This window comes from Gracilinanus agilis, chromosome 5 (genome assembly GCF_016433145.1).
Source record: "Gracilinanus agilis isolate LMUSP501 chromosome 5, AgileGrace, whole genome shotgun sequence".
NCBI lineage: Eukaryota > Metazoa > Chordata > Mammalia > Didelphimorphia > Didelphidae > Gracilinanus > Gracilinanus agilis.
The window spans coordinates 312,657,417-312,677,037 of record NC_058134.1 but is presented as its reverse complement, the minus strand read 5'-3'; the positions used below and the strand labels follow the sequence as shown (position 1 = coordinate 312,677,037).

Sequence of the window (19,621 nt, the reverse complement as noted above, 5' to 3'; positions counted from 1 at the left end):
ATTGCCAGAGTAAGAACAATTGGAATTGGAATGCAGATCAAAGCATACTATTTTTCACATTAGTTTGTTTTTATTTGGGCTTTTTCCCTTACAACAATGACCAACTGGAAGTAGGTTTTTGCATAATACATGTGTAACTCAAATCAAATTGCTTACCACCTTTGAAAGGGGAAAGGGGAGGGAGGAGAGACAATTTGGGTCTTATAATTTCAGAAAACATGTTGAAAATTGGAAAATAAAATATTTGAATAAAAAACTTCTCTATTTGTGCATAATCTGATGGTTAACCCAGAAAACCCAAGAGATTCAACAAAGGCACAAATCAGAGCAAAAAAACAACCACTACAAAGGTAGCAGAGAAGCTCACAAAATAGATCATGTCTACATGCCAATAAAATCAGAAATAATACTATAAAAGACTATTTAGAATTGTCTGAAAATGTCTTTAAAATTTTTAAATTCAATCCAACCAGCATTCATTAAGGGACTACAATGTGAAAAGCACTATTCCTGTGTGCTGAGGATGGAGAATAAAAAAGAAACTGTCTTAAGCCTCAAGGAATTTTTATTTTACTGGGGGGATATATTGTATAAAGAGGGAAAAACAATCTCAAAACATATACATTGTAAATCCAAAGTAATTTTAAGGGGCTGAGAGACCACTAACCACTGGGAGAAATCAGGAAACTTCTCATATAGGGATTGAGCCTTAAGCTTTGGCAATGAAGGCACTAAAGGCACGGGCAAAAAAGAACATAAAAAACACAGCAGATTGGGGAGAACCATTTATTAAGCACCTGTTGTTACATGTCAAACCATGATTGGCAGAAAAATCAAGAGGCAGAAGAAACTATCTCAAGTTATTAAGAAGTTTCTTGTTACATGCAGTAGCCTGAACACATACATATAGGTGGCCTGAGGGAGGCTGAAATTCTCCTAATTGCCCCAATTTTTATACCCTTGATCAAACAACTCTGATGTCTTCTCTTTACCAAACATTCTTTCCCCAGTTGACATAATATTGTCAAGTCCCTTTCCTTATTCTGAAGATATTTTATTTTTGGAGGATATCTATATCTTTTCTTTCACACAATTCTGTAGTTTATAAGCAACTCTACTGGCCCCTGTGGCTATTTTGCAACCTGATAGGTGGACACAAATTACTTTCCCTTGTTTCACCATTCTGTTATAGTGAGAAAAAAATAACTCTTCACCAGTGACTTCCATCATCTAGAGAAGGATATGTCCCCGTTGAGTACATTTAAAAGGCTTCTTTCAAGTATAAATTCTTGTGAGGTAAAGTAAAGAGGTCTTTGGCTGAAGATTTTTCTACGTTGAGTCCATATATGGTTTTTGCCCAGGGTGAATTAGCTGCTGTTCATCAAGATCTGTACTCCAGTTGAATGCCTTTCCTCATTCATGTCAGTGGTAAGATTTCTATGGAGTATGAATTCTCTGATGAGATTTAAGTTCTGATTTTCCCCTGAAACCTTTTCCACATTGATTGCATTCATAAGGTTTCTCCCCACTGTGGATTCTCTGATGGGTAGCAAAATTGGAGCTGCTTGTGAAAGCCTTTCTTCTTCAATACATTCATAAAGTTTCTTCCCAGTGTGCATTCTCTGATGTTGAGTAAGATTGGAGCTACATTTGAAAGCCTTTCCACATTGTTTGCAATCATAAAGTTTCTCCCCAGTGTGGATTCTCTGATGTTTAATAAGACTGGAGCTACATTTGAAAGCCTTTCTACATTGATCACATTCATAAGGTTTCTCTCCTGAATGAATTTTCTCATGATGCCTAAGATGGTAGCTGCTTCTAAAAGCCTTCCCACACTGATTGCACTCATAAGGTTTTGCTCCAGTGTGCATTCTCTGATGTTTACTAAGACTGGAGCCATATGTGAAAGCCTTTCCACACTGATTGCATGCATAAGGTTTCTCTCCAGTGTGGCTTCTCTGATGTTCAGCAAGACTAGAGCTCTGACTGAATGTCTTTCCACATTGTTTACATTCATAAGGTTTCTCCCCAGTGTGGATTCTCTGATGATTAGTAAGATTGGAGCTACATTTGAAAGCTTTTCCACAATGATTACATTCATAAGGTTTCTCCCCAGTGTGGATTCTCTGATGTTCAGCAAGACTGGCCTTCTGTGTAAAAGCCTTTCCACACTGATTACATTCATAAGGTTTCTCTCCAGTGTGCATTCTCTGATGGTTAGTAAGATTAGAGCTACATTTGAAAGCCTTTCCACAATGATTACATTGATAAGGTTTCTCCCCAGTGTGGATTCTCTGATGTTCAGCAAGACTGGCCTTTTGTGTAAAAGCCTTTCCACAATGATTACATTCATAAGGTTTCTCCCCAGCGTGCATTCTCTGATGGCTATTAAGGTTGGAGCTATATGTGAAAGCCTTTCCACATTGATTACATTCATAAGGTTTCTCTCCAGTGTGGATTCTCTGATGTTTAACAAGACTGGCCTTCTGTGTAAAAGACTTTCCACATTGATTACATTCATAAGGTTTCTCCCCAGTGTGCAGTCTCTTGTGTTTAGAAAGATTGGAGCTACACATGAAAGCCTTTCCACACTGATTACATTCATAAGGTTTTTCTCCAGTATGGATTCTCTGATGTATGGCAAGACTGGAGCTGCATCTGAGTATCTTTCCACACTGATTACATTGATAAGGTTTCTCCCCAGTGTGCAGTCTCTGATGTTTAGTAAGACTGGAGCTATATGTGAAAGCATTTCCACAATGATTACATTTATAAGGTTTCTCCCCAGTGTGGATTCTCTGATGGTTAGTAAGATTGGAGCTACATTTGAAAGCTTTTCCACAATGATTACATTCATAAGGTTTCTCCCCAGTGTGCAGTCTCTGATGTTTAGTAAGACTGGAGCTACACGTGAAAACCTTTCCACACTGATTACATTCATAAGGTTTCTCCCCAGTATGGATTCTCTGATGTATGGCAAGACTGGAGCTGCATCTGAGTATCTTTCCACATTGATTACATTCATAAGGCTTCTCTCTGGAGTGTATGGTTTGATGTAGAGCAAGCCCAGATCTCTGTGTGAAAGTCTTTCCATCCTGTTTACATTCATCAGGCTTCTCCCCAGTATGGATTCTCTGATATTCAGCACAGATTTCTCTCCAAGGGCAATAACAAGGGCCATCGTTCCAGAATCTTTGCTTGTGAGTGGTTTCATGCACAGAAAGGTTTAGTTCTGCAGAAGTGGCTTTCATTTCAGGTCTGATCTCTCCTTCTGAAAGAAACAAACAGTGAAGCAAGTCTATATACACAGTCACATTTGTACCCATATACAATTATACCCCACCCCACTTCCCTCCACTGGCAGGGCACAAACTGAGTGACATTCTATATCTCAAGGGAAAGAGAAAAATTTCAAATTTACATGGGCAGAATTGATCATTTAAACATTTCTATCTCATATCTGAAGGACTGTTTAATTTACAGGGAGCTTCACACACAATCACATTGGATGCTCACAATATACCTGTGACAGATAGGACCAGCATTCTCATTACATTCACCACTTAGGCCAAGAGCTCAGAAGCTGAATGACTTGACCCAAATCCCAGTAGCTAAATTCAAACTGTAACTGAGTATGCTCTGTCCACAGTACTGGACAGACTGCACTTTCAATCCTTCCTTTTCCATTTCCCTTTCACTGTCTGCACGTTCCATCATTTGGTGCACTTATAAAAAATATTCCTATTATTTCATGATCTATCCTGTTTGTCAGCATAATGTGATCACCTTCCATCTCAGATCTTCTCTTACAGTATCTGAAATCACATGATGAATTTTGTTTTTTCTCCTTTACTTGCTGGGTATAGACTTAATTTATTACTTTTTAAAAAATTATCCTTAAATGCTTCTGCTCACAAAAAGAAAAATAAAACCATTCTAATAAAATTTTTTTTAAATGTTTGGCACCTCCCATGTCTGGAAATAGGTATCTCAAAGAAGAACTTGAGGCTATAATTCCTTCTATAAATAACTGGACAGCATGCTTCACTATCAGTCCACTAATAACCCTAACCATTTAGTCACTCATAAATTTCCTGGGAATCTGAGATAATGGTCCAAGGGATTCAAGCTGAAAATTTGTCAATGGCACCTGAAGGAATAAAGAATTGCCCAATTTTGTTAACAAAGATATTTTTTCTCAGGGACAACGTGCATGTTTCAACCACCATGGATTTATTTCTGCAGTGAATGCAACCCCCTCTGAAGAGGCATATATAATGCCTTTAGGGTTCATGCAGTGATTCCATCCAAGGCTGACCGCTTCTAAGTGACCTACTCTTTCAGGCTCTCCATTTGATACCAAATTGTTTCCAAACTTCCAGGAAGGTTGTTCAAATTCCTATGTAAATGCTCCCAGGCAAGCACAGACCTTCACCAGAGGATATGCCTGGGTTGCCATATAATTTCATCTCTTCAAAGCTGGGATGACCAGATCAAAACACTGATTGCACTTGCAGTCTTGCAGCAGAGACGTCAGGCTCTTGGAAAACCCTGGTCTCTAGGCAGGCACAGGAGAGGCCAGCAAGAAACCATCATGGACTTTCCAAAATGTTCTACAAAACAGACCTCAAGTGGCCCTCACAGCCACGCTATGAGGTTGTTTTCTGATCTGAACTTCTCTGCTTCTGTTACTATTCTTCTTATCTGGCAGTTTCTCAAAGAAATTGGATGGAAACATGGATAAATTATTCAGTAGTTTCAGTGGAGGTAGTCACGTGGGGCAGTGGACAGAGCACTAGGCCTGGAATCAGGAAGACCTGAGTTCAAATCTAGATTCTGACATTGTGTGTCATTGTTTGACGCACTGGGGAAATCATTTCACCGTTTGTCTCAGTTTTCTCATCCGTAAAATGAGCTAGAGAAGGAAATGGCAGACCACTCCAATATCTTTGCCAAGAAAACCCCACACTGGGTCACAAAGAGTTGGAGACAACTGAAATGACTTCAGTTTTAGTCAAAACAGTTTCAGTAAGTGTAAAGTTCAAAACCTTCCCCAATATCATAAAGGCCCCATAAAATGACTGTCGTGGCCATCCCTGATGACACATAGGCCAGAGCTTCACCCAGGGGTATGGTCAGCCATTGGTATGAATCATACACCCTGATAACTTCCATAAAAACTGAGGGATTGTCACAAGCCATAGAGTTGAATATGCCCTCCAAACACCATACAGCAGTACTGCAGAGCACCCCAGAGTAACAATTGTTCTGTTAATAAGTTTGGCCACGATGAAGCTTTCCACTCTCAGGTTCAAAAAAGAAATCCTAGGCTGGCTGGCCAAACTGGAGAATTAAGGAAACTGTAAGATGACAGGGGTCAGTGACACTGAAGTCTCCCTAATCCCTGGTCTTTGGAGAAACACAGGCAGGCTTGACTGGAAGGGAGGGGCAGGAACTTGAGGAGTACTCCTTCACCTCCCCCCTCCCTCTAAGCAGTTGGAAGTCAGTTAACTGTCTGATAATGGAGGATAATCTGGCTTGATAACTTCTGGGCCAAGATAGTAAGTGGGGAAAGGCTAAACCCCTTGTGATGATAGCTTTCTCTGTATTATTCCCCCACAGGATAGAATAGGTGAGGCTTGATGTCTTAGAAGCAGCTCACTGGCTCAGAGGTTAGGATCAACTTCAGAGCCACTAGTAAGAGGAACTTGGCTTATGGAGGATGTGAGTATTTCCCCAAATTATCTGTAGATGATAAGGGTTTAATATCTGGGAATAGGAATGGGGGACATGGTTTAGGAATGAGAGGTAAGGGAAGCTACCTAAAACAGCTACGTCAAATGAGCAGCCCCTCCCCCCAAAGAGGGAAATGTAACTCAAACGGCTGACCTAGCTAAGCCCCTAAATATTCTTCTTCCTAAACCTTGCTTGAAGGTCTAACAAAGGAAAGCAGCTCTGGCTGTCAGATACTGTGAGCTACACAGATTGCCCCTCTGTTCAGATCTAAGAGCAAAGAGTCAGGATCCCGCAAGAAGGGCAACCTAGCTTTTTATACCAGGACTCCAAGTGCCTTTAACTGCCCCCTCTCTTAAGAGTTCTGGGGGGCACTATGGAATTCTGTGATGCAACTTGAACCCCTCTCAGCAATATGGATCCCACAGTAAGAGGGTAGTTAGTTTGCTACTATTAGAAAAAGAATCTTTTACAAAATAATTCACAGTTCATTTTGTTGTCTAGTTAGGGACCTAGAAACAGGAAACGAATTTCCATCCCTCAGTAAGAGATTGTCCATTTTCCCTCCAATTTTCCACCTATGTGTATGGACATTTTTACAGTGTTCTGTTTAATAATGAGAAAACAGTTGGTGATGCAGTGGATAGAATGCTGAGCCTCTGGTCAGGAAGACCTGGGTTCCAATCCCATTCTCAGAAATTTGCTAGTACTGTAACCATGAGCAAATTATAGGACTTCTGTTTGCCTTAGTTTCCTCATCTGTAAAATGGGCATAATAACAGTGTCTCACTCCTATGGTTCTTATGAAGATCAAATAACATTTAGAAAGTACGTGACATGTAGTCAGTGCTATGTCAGTGGCAGCTTTTATTTGGATCGATTTCTGCCCCAATTCTGTTGTCCTTTTTAACCTGTTATTATGCTCCCTCCTCTAATCACTTACTTCCCAGCTGAACTAAATGTAGTTCCATTCCCAAGCACTCTTTTCCCTAGAACAACTAAGAGGGAGGCTCAGAATCTTTTGCTGCTTCTCAAACCATCTCCATGTTTGGATCCTAGACTGGGAGCTCCCTGAGAGCTGTCTTTTGCCTTCCTTTGTAACCTCAGCTTAGCCTAGTGCCCAGAACACAGAAGACACTGTGTTTACTGACTGACTGACTGGGCTGTGGAGCCACAACCAGGCCCCAGCCTCTGCTTCAATCCCTGCATTCTTGTCTGTCTCCTAAACATCAAATGCGTGCTCTGGCCTTGGCCATATTTCTCTCTCTCTCCTGCCTGATCACCTCTAAGTCATTGCCCTGGTGAGGTTCTAACCCTGAGAGACCTGACCAGACCCAGTGCTGAAGATCACAGAAGCTTCTTTCTAGGCTCCTGAAGGGTTTTACACTATGGAACACTTGGGAGTCTCGACCTCCCATCTTTGGAAACTGAGATGGTGTGGCTACTGGATTCTCCCAGACCGAGCCCGAGGTCAGGAAAGGGCCTGCGGCTGATAATTTAGGCAAAGCTTAGCCTTGGATTGCTTCCAGAGCTGGCAGCCCCTTTCCCTCCTCTTCTTGTGCTACTGAATAGAGAGAAAGAAAATCACTGCGTAGGGCCACTGCAAACTGAGGCTCCCTTGGCTCTGCAGGGCTCTCACGGTGGCCATCAGGCAATCCTGTCACATCTCCCTAACTGATTCCCTTTGCCACCCACCACAGCAGCTTTCCCAAACATTTTCATTGCTCCCCAACCCTCCTTTATGGCTTATCCCACCCCGTGCCCGCCCCTTCTCTTATATGAGAACTTGGTCTCCTATTTCACTGGAAAAAAAAGAAGACATTTTCAAAAGCGATCTTGCTCTCTAGGTCACATAATAACCCCTTTTTGCACTCCCTTTCAGAGAGTGCCATGACCCCAAATGCCAAACACTGACTTTGTATAGGAGCGTAGACTGATCCCGGGAAGGCACCCAAAAGCCCCTGGAGTCCAGGCCCCTCATTTTCCAGATAGGGAAACGGAGGCTAAGGGCTTCAGTGACTTGTCCAGGAAAACCCTGCTAAAACCTCTGAAAAAGAATTCCAAGTCAGGTCCTCCTGCCCCCAAATCTAGCCCTGACTTCTCTAGAGCACACAGAAGCCTCTGGTCACCCTGGCTCTCCCACACCTCCCTCACCTGGGCAGCAGCTTCTCAGGCCTTCGTGCTCCAGCACCCACAGGGCTTCGCTCTGCTCCAAAGAAGAGAGCACATCTTCTGGGGGAGCTGGAAGCCCTGCACATGGGGAACAGGGAGGAGGATGGAGAGAAACTCGTCATTTGATTTCTCTTTAGGGAAAGGAGGTGGGCCCAGAGTCCTCCCTTCTGAGAATCCTTCTCTGATGCTCACAGAACTGAGTCTTGACTCACCCACTGGTGTTTGTCACACAAGCAACTCAGAATGGGACATGCCACACTGCCCTGTCGTGTGACCTGTTCTAAGGAACAGTCAGCTCCCCCACGGCCCATGCAGTTCTGCTCCAATCTGGCAGACTTCTAATCCCCCAAATGTGTAACAGGCTCATGGTGCCCAGACACAGGGCCCTTGATGAATGGCACTTTTGTCGTGCCCCACGCCCTGGCTCCCCATCCTGGAACTCTACCTAAACCATGTGTACTACTCATTTGGGGAGTGTTGGCCTCCTTGGCTGGGTTTCTCCTACTGGACACTCCATAAACCCTCACTGGTCCAAATTCTTTGGACTGGCCAGTCTGTGTTCCAGGAAGCAACAAAGGCATGCAAGCAGGGACCCCAGGATTGTTCCCAGACTCCTGAGGGATAGTTCTTTTGGGGGAGATTATGGAACCACTTTGGAATCAGAAAATTATCTAAAAATTAGAGGAAGCTATCATACAATCCTTTTACAGGGGAACCAGGCAGCAGGAGGACCCTGGCTCTGGGACTCGGCATACCAGCCCTCATCCCTTCCTCCTGACTGAAAACTGCTCCCAACCCTGCCTGCTGCTGAGGATGATATTCCCTTGGATGGCAGCCTCGGGCAGCAGGGAGAGGCTCCTTACCCACAGAGAGCAGGTTCCGGGCATTCTCCAGCATCACCTCCTTGTACAGCTCCTTCTGGGGAGGGGCCAAGAGGCGCCACTCCTCTCGCGTGAATTCCACAGCCACATCCTGGAATGTCACCGCCTCCTAGAGCAGCCCAAGTCAGAGCACAGAGGACTGAAAAGTCACATCACAATGAAATCATCCCTCCTGGCAGTGCTTCCCTCGATCTGGCTCTCATCCCCTCACACTGTTCTCCATGTAGGAAACACTTCAGCTTCAGACTCCCATGAAATGCTTAGTACTGCCACGCCGTGGTCTCCTCCTGTCTGGGGAATCAGTCTTGGGATTTAGAGTTGTCTGAGTTAGTGACTTAGTGAGTTAGTGACTCACTGAGGACGCCAGGTCTCTTGGTGAGTCCCAGGGGTGAATGGGCACAAGGAATTGTGATGCTGCATCCTTTGCTCACTAATATGCCTGTGGAACATTCCCTTCTGTTTCAATCCCCCAGCTTTCATTTGGTCTGGCTTTTAGAGAGACTCCTCCCAGGCCCTCTCCCTGGCCTGGCCCTCTGTCTTCCCTGGAAAGAGAAGTCACCCAGCTCTAGCCAACCTTCAGGCCTGCCCTCGCTTCCTAATCAGTCTCAGGGGTGACCGGTTACAAAGAGGAAACGAAGCCAGACAAATCCTGAATCCCATCATGAGGCCACATTCTCAGCTGATGCTGTGCCTCCCCACAACAGAAGTTAAAAACTCTTAGCCCATCTCCTCATTAAATGTCCCCTAATCGGGGTCCTCTTTTGCCTGTCAGGAGAGGTCACAGGAATTTGCTGTTAGGGAGACATTTATTTTGTTCAAGCCCTTTCCTTCTGTCTTAGATCAATGATGGGCATTGGTTCCAAGGCAGAAGAGCAGTAAGGGCTAGGCCACGGGGGTTGAGTGACTCGCCCAGGGTCACTCAGCTAGGATGCATCTGAGGCCAGGTTTGACAGGGACTTATTTAAACAGACCCGGTATTCTCCTTGGAGGGAGACCACTGACCTCAATTTATTGGTTATTTGCTCATTTAATTAGTAAGTCGATTTTTCATACCTGCAACTTTGTCTCTCGGAATCTGATTTTTGACATGATCAAACAACAAACCCCCAAGACTGTGAATCAGCTCAAGCAGTCCTAGGAGCTCATCACATAGCCATGCCATCAGACATGAAGAAGAAAACGAGTTTAATACACTGAAGACACCTTTTTCAAACTTCCCCAAATCGACAAACTGAAACTAAACCCAAAGGAGACAGTCATGGAAAAACTCGAAAGGAGAAAGATCAATTGGAAACAAAAGACAGAAAGAAGTGAGGCAGAAAACTGCAAGCTAGTTCTTCAGAAGGACCAATAAAATGGATCAACCCCCTTAGAGAATCTGATGAAGCCCAGAAATATAATACAGACCAATATAATAGTGAAGGAGAAAGAGAAAATCTCAGTGAATTCAGAATCAATGAAGAGGATGACTGGAACCTCTCCTGCAGTGGATACTAATGGAACTGAGAAAACAAGAGAGAAATAGAGGAACAGTTCCAAAACCAGGAAATCCTCAAACTGTCAGCAGACCAGAGAGAGCTTGAGTAGCCTGATCTCAGAAAAGGAAATCCATTTAGATGTAAAACAACCAAAAAGGGGAAAAAGCACCTTCAGGCCCTGGTAGACTCCTAGGAAAACTCTAATACCTTTGGAAAGAAGAGCTAGCACCTTCACTTTACAAAGAAATTCCCCCCGAAAGAAAGCGTCCCGCTGGAATCCTTTTTTGAGACAAATATAGACCTAGTACCCAAACGAGGCAAAGTCCAGGCAAAGAATGTAAACTACAAGCCAACAGCATTCAGGAACGGTGCCTCAAAAACTGTAAACTGACTCTGACCCCCAAAGACTACCACAAATTCTCCAAGAAGTCATTCAGTGTGATTGAGCGGGATTTAGACCTGGGATGCCAGGATGGCTCACCCTTACGGGGACAACCAACAGAATGAGTGCTAATCAAAATCGAAACATCCCCCAGCACCTGGACATCTCAAGAAACCCAGGAAAAGACTGAAGAGGGGCCGCACTCTGTCATGCTAAAAGTATGACAAGAAGGATCGCACAGTGGGGCCTTTTAAACAGAAAACTATCTATCTAAAAGCAAAAGCAAGTATCACACGAGCCAGGGCTGGATTAGAACCGTTTCCAATCCATGAGGGCAACAGGGTGAAGCAAGAGTGCCTTCTCTCCCCACTCTCGGTGGATCTCCTTCTGGGAATGCTGGCGACTGCAGTAAGATAAGCGAATAAAGGAATAAAAAGAAGGGAGGAAGAGCTCAAACTATCCCTGTTGGCTGATGATATGACGGTTAACTTGGAAAATCCCAGGCAATCAGCCAAGAGAACAAATGAGACAATGAAGTATATGCAAAGTTGCAGGTTATGAATGAATCCTCAAAAATCAATAGCACTGGGGCAGTGAGGTAGTAGTAGATGAGTGGATGAAGAGCTAGGTCTGGTGATGGCAGGACTTGGGTTCAAATCTGACCCTAGTCATGTGATTCTGGGCTAGTCACTTAAACCTCCATTGCCTAAGCCTTACCACTCTTCAGCCTTGATTCCAGTATGGAAGGTAAAGGTCTCCAAAAATAACAACAATGAAATCTTTTAAAAAAAATCAATATAATTCCTAGACATTAGTAACAAAGGAGGAATATGAGATACAGAAATCCTAATCCAAATAAATAAAATATGCACACAATGTCTAGGGTCCAAAGTCCACAAAAAACTTGTCCAGATCCATTGGCAAAGCCATCCTTAAGGAACTAAAGGGCAGACTAAATTTGAGAGAATCTTTAGAGTTCCTTCCTTGCTAGGTCATGCTAACACCATCAAAGGAATGATACTACCTGTTGAAAGAAAAATTCTTCCCCTTGGGCTTTTGCCAAAATGAAGGTGGTCCAACTCAGGACATAGAAAATTCAAAGGACTTAATTCATATGCGCCAAGGTAGCAACATGCTGACAGGCTGGGTGCAGGTGACCCAGTTTCAGGAGAGCATATTTTTTTTCCAATAAAACTTTCATAATGAGATAGGAAATTTGGATAGGCTTCCAACAACAGAAAATGTGGGCCCATGCCACCACTTCCTCCCCAGGGATGGGACCCTTGGCACAGCTCCGGTTTTGTATGCACCCATTCTCACACAGGTGAGCAAGTGACCTGCCAAACGACACACCGAGTGCTGCCTTCCCCCAACCAATGATTGACCACAAAGGCTGGGAACACAGCGGGTCACTTATCTTTTTATTAAAACCCTCCCCTATTGGTTCCAAGGCTAAAGAGCAATAAGGGCTAGACAACTGGGTTAAGTGACTTGCCCAGGGTCACTTGCCTAGGAAGGTCTGGGCCCAGATTTGAACCTGGGTTTCCAACTCCAGATGGAGCTCTCTATTGTTATGTTTATAACCTGGGAAATGATGGATGCCACCCTGAATGACAGGGGAGGCGGTTGGAAGACATAGAGTGTTCCCAGATGCTGTGAGCCAGGGTCAAACGTCGGTTGGCCTGGCAGTATAAATTCCCCCGATAGCCACTTGAAGGGGTCTTTGGCCTTTGGGGTTGGGCTTTTTAGGTCTTTAGGTCTCTGGATCTTTCTAGCTCTTTAGGTCTCTAGGTCTCTGGGTGGTGAAGGGAGGCTGGGAGGTCCATGAAGAAGAGGATAGGAAAAATCTGAATATTTCCTGAAGACTGTGAGAGTTAGTGCATCACCATCACTGGTAGTGAGAAAGCTGAGAGAATAAGATCACCAACACAGCTGCATCAATAGCAGTCCCTATTCTCTGGCTTGGCTGTGACTAGGCTGGGCCAGAGGGGGTAGTGGAGAATAAAGCTCCAGCTTTTACTAAATCAATAGCCTCCAGTCCTGATTGTCAACTAGTTATAGATATTAGATCGACAGGGTCTCCAATCCCCATTCCTTATCCTGTTTATCCTTTCCCTAACTATAGATTATAGATATAGAGAGTTGAACAAGTACCTTCCTCCTGAGTAGTCTCTATATCAGGACCCTTGGGGAGAGAGCCAACGCAGTCAGATATCAAACGTGATCCAAGGCAAATCAAAACCCTATAATAATTTATCCAACCCCAGGTGGGACCTGAAAGGGTTACCCATCCACCTAACCTTTCAGGGTCCTCCCTGGGCAACTGTTAGAGAAAGGGGAAATTATAACAACTCTCAAGGGTGATCGGGGTTGGTGTTCCCTCACCATCTGCAACTAAGGAGAATACATACATTCACATCACTGTATATATCTCCCTAGGCCCTTTTTGTTATAACACTATCTACTGAGCCACCTCGCTGCCCCTAGTCAACTTGTATTGTAATACTACCTCAAATAACTTAAGACATTTACTGCCGCACTACTCAAATGATGACATAGATATTTGACAGGACTGAATGAAATCCTAACAAACCCCACTGGGGAATATAAAGGCTCCCCCACATTAAGGGAATGATGAAAAGAAGGCCAGAGCAGGAGCAGCACTTCCAGACCTTGGCCTATATTAGAAAGCAGCAATCAGCAGACTCATATGGTGCTGGTAAAAGAAAAGAGAGGGAAATCAGTGGAAGGGATTAAATAAGAGAGGAAAAGAAACAATGGAACTCCAGAGCCTGGTGTTTGGAAGTGCTGCTAACTGAGGACATTAGAATGTGAGATGGACTGGAATAATGGAGAGTGGGACCATCAGGAATGCCTACTAAATGCAATGAACCAGGACAATTCTGAGGGACTTATGTGATAATGAGATTAAATCTACCTTACCCATTCTCAAATCTAATCACCAAAAGTGTAAACATCTCCACTTAACTCACAAGTTGGGAGGTCTGTGACCCATGTGTGCTAGAGTGAGTCACAATCAAAATTTACTGACTGCTTCCTGGGCAGTCCTAAGAAAAGTATCTGTTGTGATTAAACATGAAAACTAGGAGGAAGGCACAGGAAGTGACACATAAGAAGCCCCTTTAAAAGAGAGTTCAGTGAGATCAGCCTTCTTCTTCTTGTTCGTGACTTGGACCTGGAGGAGCTCTGGACCTGGGACCCTGAGACCTTGGTGAGACTGTTCTTAAATCTTTCCCTTAGAACTACACATGGTGAGTGAAGAAGGCTGACTACCTTAGCCTCCAGAGGGGCCCTTGATTGGGAGAAGCCCTCATGACTAAACCCCTTGTTAATTGACTTTTAGGCTTTCTGGCTGGGCGTCTGGAGCCCTGCTGGAGTAAAGCCCAGACTTAAATACAAATCTAGTTTAAGTTAGATCTCTTACTCTACCCTCTTCTCATCTCTCTACTTCCACTCTCTCCTATATTTTGTAAAGAAATTACTAAAATGATTTTAGGAATTGGTATTTATTCAGTTCCTTGGCGACCACACCTTTAAATATTTATATCAAACCCAAAACCCCTTTTTTCCATCTTACACAATGCTATCCACATCCAGAGAAAGAACTGTGGGAATAGAAACAGAAGAAAAATATATATCACATGGTATATAGGGATAGGATTGGGGTTTGGGCATTAAAATATCACTCTACTGCAAATATGAAAAATACAGAAATAGGTTTTGAACAATGATACATGGATAACCCAGTGGAATTGCTCATTAGCTTGGGGGGAGGGAAAGAACATGAATCATGTAACACGGAAAAATATTCTAAATAAATAAAGGAATGCCTGCCTAGCAAGTCCAGCAGCAGAAGCCCCTGGCTTCCATTCTAGAACTCCAGGGAGCCCTAAAGAGACTGCTTCTACCCACTTGAGACAAAGCCCAACCAGAGAGTCTAAAGAAGGAATCCTAAGGTGCTCAGACATCCTCCCTGGAACAGCTTGTAATACAGTGATTCCCAAAGTGGGCACTACCACCCCCTGGTAGTTGCTGCAGAGATCCAGGGAGGTGGTGATGGCCACAGGTGCATTTATCTTTTCCTATTAATAGCTATTAAAATTTTTTAAAAATTAATTTCCAGGGGGCTAAGTAATATTTTTTCTGGAAAAGGGGCAGTAGGCCAAAAAAGTTTGGGAACACTGTTGTAATAATTAAAACTGGATGCCAAATGTAATAGTTAAAAATTTGGTTTGACAAAAATAATGATTAAAAAAAAAAGAAAAAACTCCGACAGGGGTCTAATTATTCAAATATACAAGGAGTTAAATCAATTGTATAAAAAATCAAGCCATTCCCCAATTGATAAATGGGCAAGAGACACGAATAGGCAATTTTCAGGTAAAGAAATCAAAAGTATCAATAAGCACATGAGAAAGTGTTCTAAATCTCTAATAATTAGAGAAATGCAAATCAAAATAACTCTGAGGTATCACCTCACACCTAGCAGATTGGCTAAAATGAAAGAAGGGGAGAGTAATGAATGTTGGAGGGGATGTGGCAAAATTGGGACATTAATGCATTGCTGGTGGAGCTGTGAACTGATCCAGCCATTCTGGCTGGCAATTTGGAACCATGCTCAAAGGGCTATAAAAAAATGCCTGCCCTTTGATCCAGCCATACCATTGTTGGGTTTGTACCCCAAAGAGATCATAGATAAACAGACTTGTACGAAAATATTTATAGCTGCGCTTTTTGTGGTGGCAAAAAACTGGAAAAGGAGGGGATGCCCCTCAATTGGGGAATGGCTGAACAAATTATGGTATATGCTGGTGATGGAATACTATTGTGCTCAAAGGAATAACAAACTGGAGAAGTTCCAGGTGAACTGGAAAGACCTCTAGGAACTGATGCAGAGTGATAGGAGCAGAGCCAGAAGAACACTGTACACAGAGACTGATATACTGTGGTAAAATCGAATGTATTGGACTTCTGTACCAGCAGCAATGCAATGACACAGGACAGCTCTGAGGGATTTATGGTAAAGATGCTACCTACATTCAGAGGAAGGACTGCAGGAGAGGAAACATATAAGAAAAACAACTGCTTCAACACATGGGTTGGGATGGACATGATTGGGGATGTGGACTCGAAACTACCACCCCAATGCAACTATCAACAATTTGGAAATAGGTCTTGAACAAGGACACATGATAAAACCAGTGGAAATGTGCGTCGGCCATGGGTGGGGGGAGAGCGGGGGGTAAAGAGGAAAGTAGGAACATGAATCATGTAACCATGTTAAAAATGAATATTAATAAATGTTTAAAAAAAAAGAATTGTTGTGGTCGCCATTTATAAAAGTTAAAGTTAAACTATGTGTCAGTAGGCTATTAGTAGCTTTATTTACAGCAAGGTAGAGATATTAAAGTGGGAAATATAGGAAGGAGGTAGAAAATATCACCTAGCTAAAAATACCCTAAGTCCTAATCCTAGTGCCTCTAGACCAGAATGTGAATCCAAAGTCTGGATCAGGAAGCCAAAATCTGAAAAGCCAAAGAGCTGAAAAAACCACCAAGAACCTTCATAACCTTCAGTGAACATGAGGCCAAGACTGCCAAGAATCCCACCAGAGCTCACGGTCCCTAGGCTAAAGGCAGCCAAGAATGAATACAAGAATCGAATGCCTCCAAGAATGAAGAGGGGTCCGAATCTCTGTAAGGCTCCCACTTATATACAGTGGCCTGTTAGGGCGTGAACTATTTTTTAGTGACTGACTAAGTGTTAAGTAGGGATACTTTAAATTCCCTTTCACAAGCTGATATGCAAAAAAGGGTCATTAATCCCTTCTGCTGGGACATCAGGTCAAATCTGAGAGGGAATCAGAGCCCAACAGCCCCTTCCTGCTAATGGTTTTAGCCTTTAACAGCCCTGCTCACAGTCTCCTCAGTTGACTCTTCCCTAGCTACTGGGAAGACTTGGCTTGACATGGATGTCTAGCTTTTCTCTCAATAAATCCCTCCATTAAAAAACAAACAAAAACAAAGCATTATCTTCTATCTTTGTATCAATTCTAAGACAGGAGAGCAGCAAGGTCTAGGCCAGGGGTTCCCAAACTTTTTTGGCCTACAGCCCCCTTTCCAGAAAAAATATTACTTAGCGCCCTGGAAATTATGAAACTATTTATTGAACTCAGAATAGAATGGAATATAAAAAAAAGTATGGCTTCGAGTTGAACAGAATTCTTAAGAGTATCAAATACAAAAATAAAATCCAGGAGAAAAAAAGTATAATTCCCTCCCTGATGCCATGAGGAAGGGGATATCTGAGAGGGCTGAATCAAATCATAACAAAATTCCTTTGGAAAAACAAAAGATCAACCATACCAAGGAAAATGATGAAAAGAAGCCAGGATACTTGGGGAAGAGCACTGTCAGAGCTCAGACTAGATGACAAATCAGCGGGCATCCTAAACCTGGGGTTTAAGATAATGAAGACAGAAATCAAGGAGACTCGGCCATAACTCGGTGTCTGAGAAAGTGGCAAACAAGCTATTTTGGGGAAAATTCCTTATTTGGTAAAAACTGCTAAGGCCCGGGTAGCCCGAGGACTTGAGGCAGCAGCCAGGGAGCAGCTCCAGGGGGCAATCTCTGCCCTGAGGACAGCACAGACCAGGGGACACCCTGAGGCTCTGCTCCGGGCCTGGCCACAGCAGACTCCAGAGGGAACAGCTTAGTCAAAAGAAACTAAGAGAAAGAGGGTGCCAGTGTCTCTGTGAGTGTCACCACAAGCAGGGAGAGCAAAGACACGAACCCTAGACAGGAAAGACGAAGGAGTCATTGTTCTTCCTTGGTGCTCACTTGTGCCCAAGGAGAAATCCAACATGGAAGGCAGCGCCTGGGGGAACCTCTAGGGGTTTGAGCTGCCCAGGGGCCCAGGAACCCCTCACAAAGCTGAAAAGAGAGCTGGGAAGGGCTGTTCCCCCCCCCCCCCCCCCGCCTGGGATGGGGGCACAGAAATGGCCCAGCAGGAAGGAGGGAGCAGCTTCCCAGCCCATCTTGTGGCAGAGCCAGGGAAGGGCCTCCCTGGCTGATGAAGCTCCCATCTGGGGTGGAATGCACTTACCTGGCCTGGGAATCTGTCCCTCTCAGAGGCCATCCCTCTGGCTTCCAGGCTCCCTGTAGAGGCAGCAAAGGAGTCCCAGTGAGTCCAGGGGGTGCAGCTCCTCCATCTTTTCCTGGCCTTGTCTCCCCACTCAGGCTCCTGCCTCCCCAAACCTGCCCCCCCACTTTATGGTCCCCTCAATGGAGCTCCAGCCAAAGTTCTTCCTGACAGGCAGCCCTTTGCCCAGGGAATGGTCTGACTTCTCTACTTTTGTGAGAAGTAGGAGCTGGCCTGGGAACTGCCCCTCCCCTACTTCCTCCAGTGTAGAAAAGCCCACCTTCCTCACTGCCACTCTCTTGCTCACTCTCTGGGCCAGTGGCTCTTGGTTGGACCTGAGAAGAAAGCTGCGGGGGGTGGGGTGGGGGGTGGGGGGTGGTGGTGAGTCAGGATGGTGCCTCAGCAGCAGCAAAAGCAGAAACCACTCTGACTCTCCTTCTGCATCAATCTTGGGAAAGCTCTTGAACAAGGCAGGAATTCAAACCCACGACAAGACCCAGTCACAGAGCTCTCCCGCTTAACCCAACTTAAGGGAGGCAGAGGGCTGATTTTCCCGGGAAAAGGGGGGGGGACAGGAAACACTGACCATATCAATAATCAAACCACCAGTAACCGGCTGATTATCTCTCTAGATGCAGAAAGTGCCTTTGACAGAATGCAAGACCCATTCCTATGGGTAATAATAGAAAGGGGGAGCTGGGTAGCTCAGTGGATTGAGAGCCAGGCCTAGAGATGGGAGGTCCTAGGTTCAAATCCAGCCTCAGACACTTCCCAGCTGTGTGATCCTGGGCAAGTCACTTAACCCCCATTGCCTAAGCAATTCCCTAATCACTGCCCCCCCCCCCATATCCAGATGTAGTGATTAGGGAATGGCTTAAGGCAGTGATGGGCAAACTACTTTGTGGATCTGGCCTGCAGGGACTAGTTCGCCCATCACTGGCCCCAGCCCTCACCACTCTTCTGGTCTTGGAGCCAATACACTGCATTGACTCCAAGATGGAACGGGAGGGTTTAAACAAACAAATAGAAAGTACAGGAATAAAAGGTCTTTTCCTCAAAAGAATAAGTAGCCTTCATTTAAAACCAGGAGCAAATGAACTAAATGGATCCCCTCCATGCGGCCGAGTTAGGGGCCAGGAGTGCGGCAAGGCTGCCCACTATCGCCTGTTACTTCATGGACTGTACTAGAACTGTGGCAATTCGAGAAGAAATTGAAGGGATTAAAGTAGGCAAGGAGGAGACCAAGCAGAGGAAAGGACGCAATAATTAGAGAATCCCAGAAAAATCAACTGAAAAGCTGGTGGAAACAATCGACAAGGCTAGCAAAGTCGCCGTCAGTCATCCGTCAGCACTTCTACGTATCGCCAACAGGAGGCAGAAAGAGAAACTCCAATTCGAATCACCCTCGACAATATGAAATATTGGGGAGGCCGAGCTAACCGAATAAGAGCGGCCCGCCGCCCACTCGGCTCACTCAGTGCCGCCTCCCAAACTTCGCAAAAAGCTGTTTTATGAAATTAGGAAAAACAGCAACAAAATCCATCTGGAAGAAAAAAAGGGAATTGCAATTGCAACTGGGGTCCCCCCGCTGGAAGGAGGGGGTTAACGCCACCCCAGCAGGGAAGCAGGATCACAGGAGGAGAGACTAAGATGCGGCGGGAGCCGGTGCCCAGGGATACCCCAGACCTGCTCCCAGGGGTGCCCTCGGGCACGGAGGCAGGGCTCCCGGAGCCTCCCCTAGTACACAGGACCCGAAAGCCACATCCGGGCCTGTCCGGGCTCTGCCCAGCTCCCGAGCCTCAGGCTGGCTGGCC

General features: G+C 44.6%; 1 protein-coding gene across 1 annotated transcript in view; it reads right to left on the bottom strand.

Annotated features, from left to right (window-relative positions):
* Positions 1-772: 772 nt before the first annotated feature.
* The window catches only part of LOC123250309 (zinc finger protein 2 homolog), a 34,918-nt gene continuing 16,069 nt past the window's right edge, over positions 773-19,621 (bottom strand). Inside the window, exons 2-6 of the mRNA XM_044679313.1 lie at positions 8,816-8,895; positions 7,888-7,983; positions 2,720-2,904; positions 1,880-2,635; positions 773-1,711 (exon numbers count right to left, since the gene is read on the bottom strand). Of these exons, the coding sequence (XP_044535248.1) occupies positions 1,368-1,711; positions 1,880-2,635; positions 2,720-2,904; positions 7,888-7,983; positions 8,816-8,895 (1,461 nt within the window). The 3' untranslated portion in view covers positions 773-1,367. The remainder of the gene's footprint in view (positions 1,712-1,879; positions 2,636-2,719; positions 2,905-7,887; positions 7,984-8,815; positions 8,896-19,621) is intronic.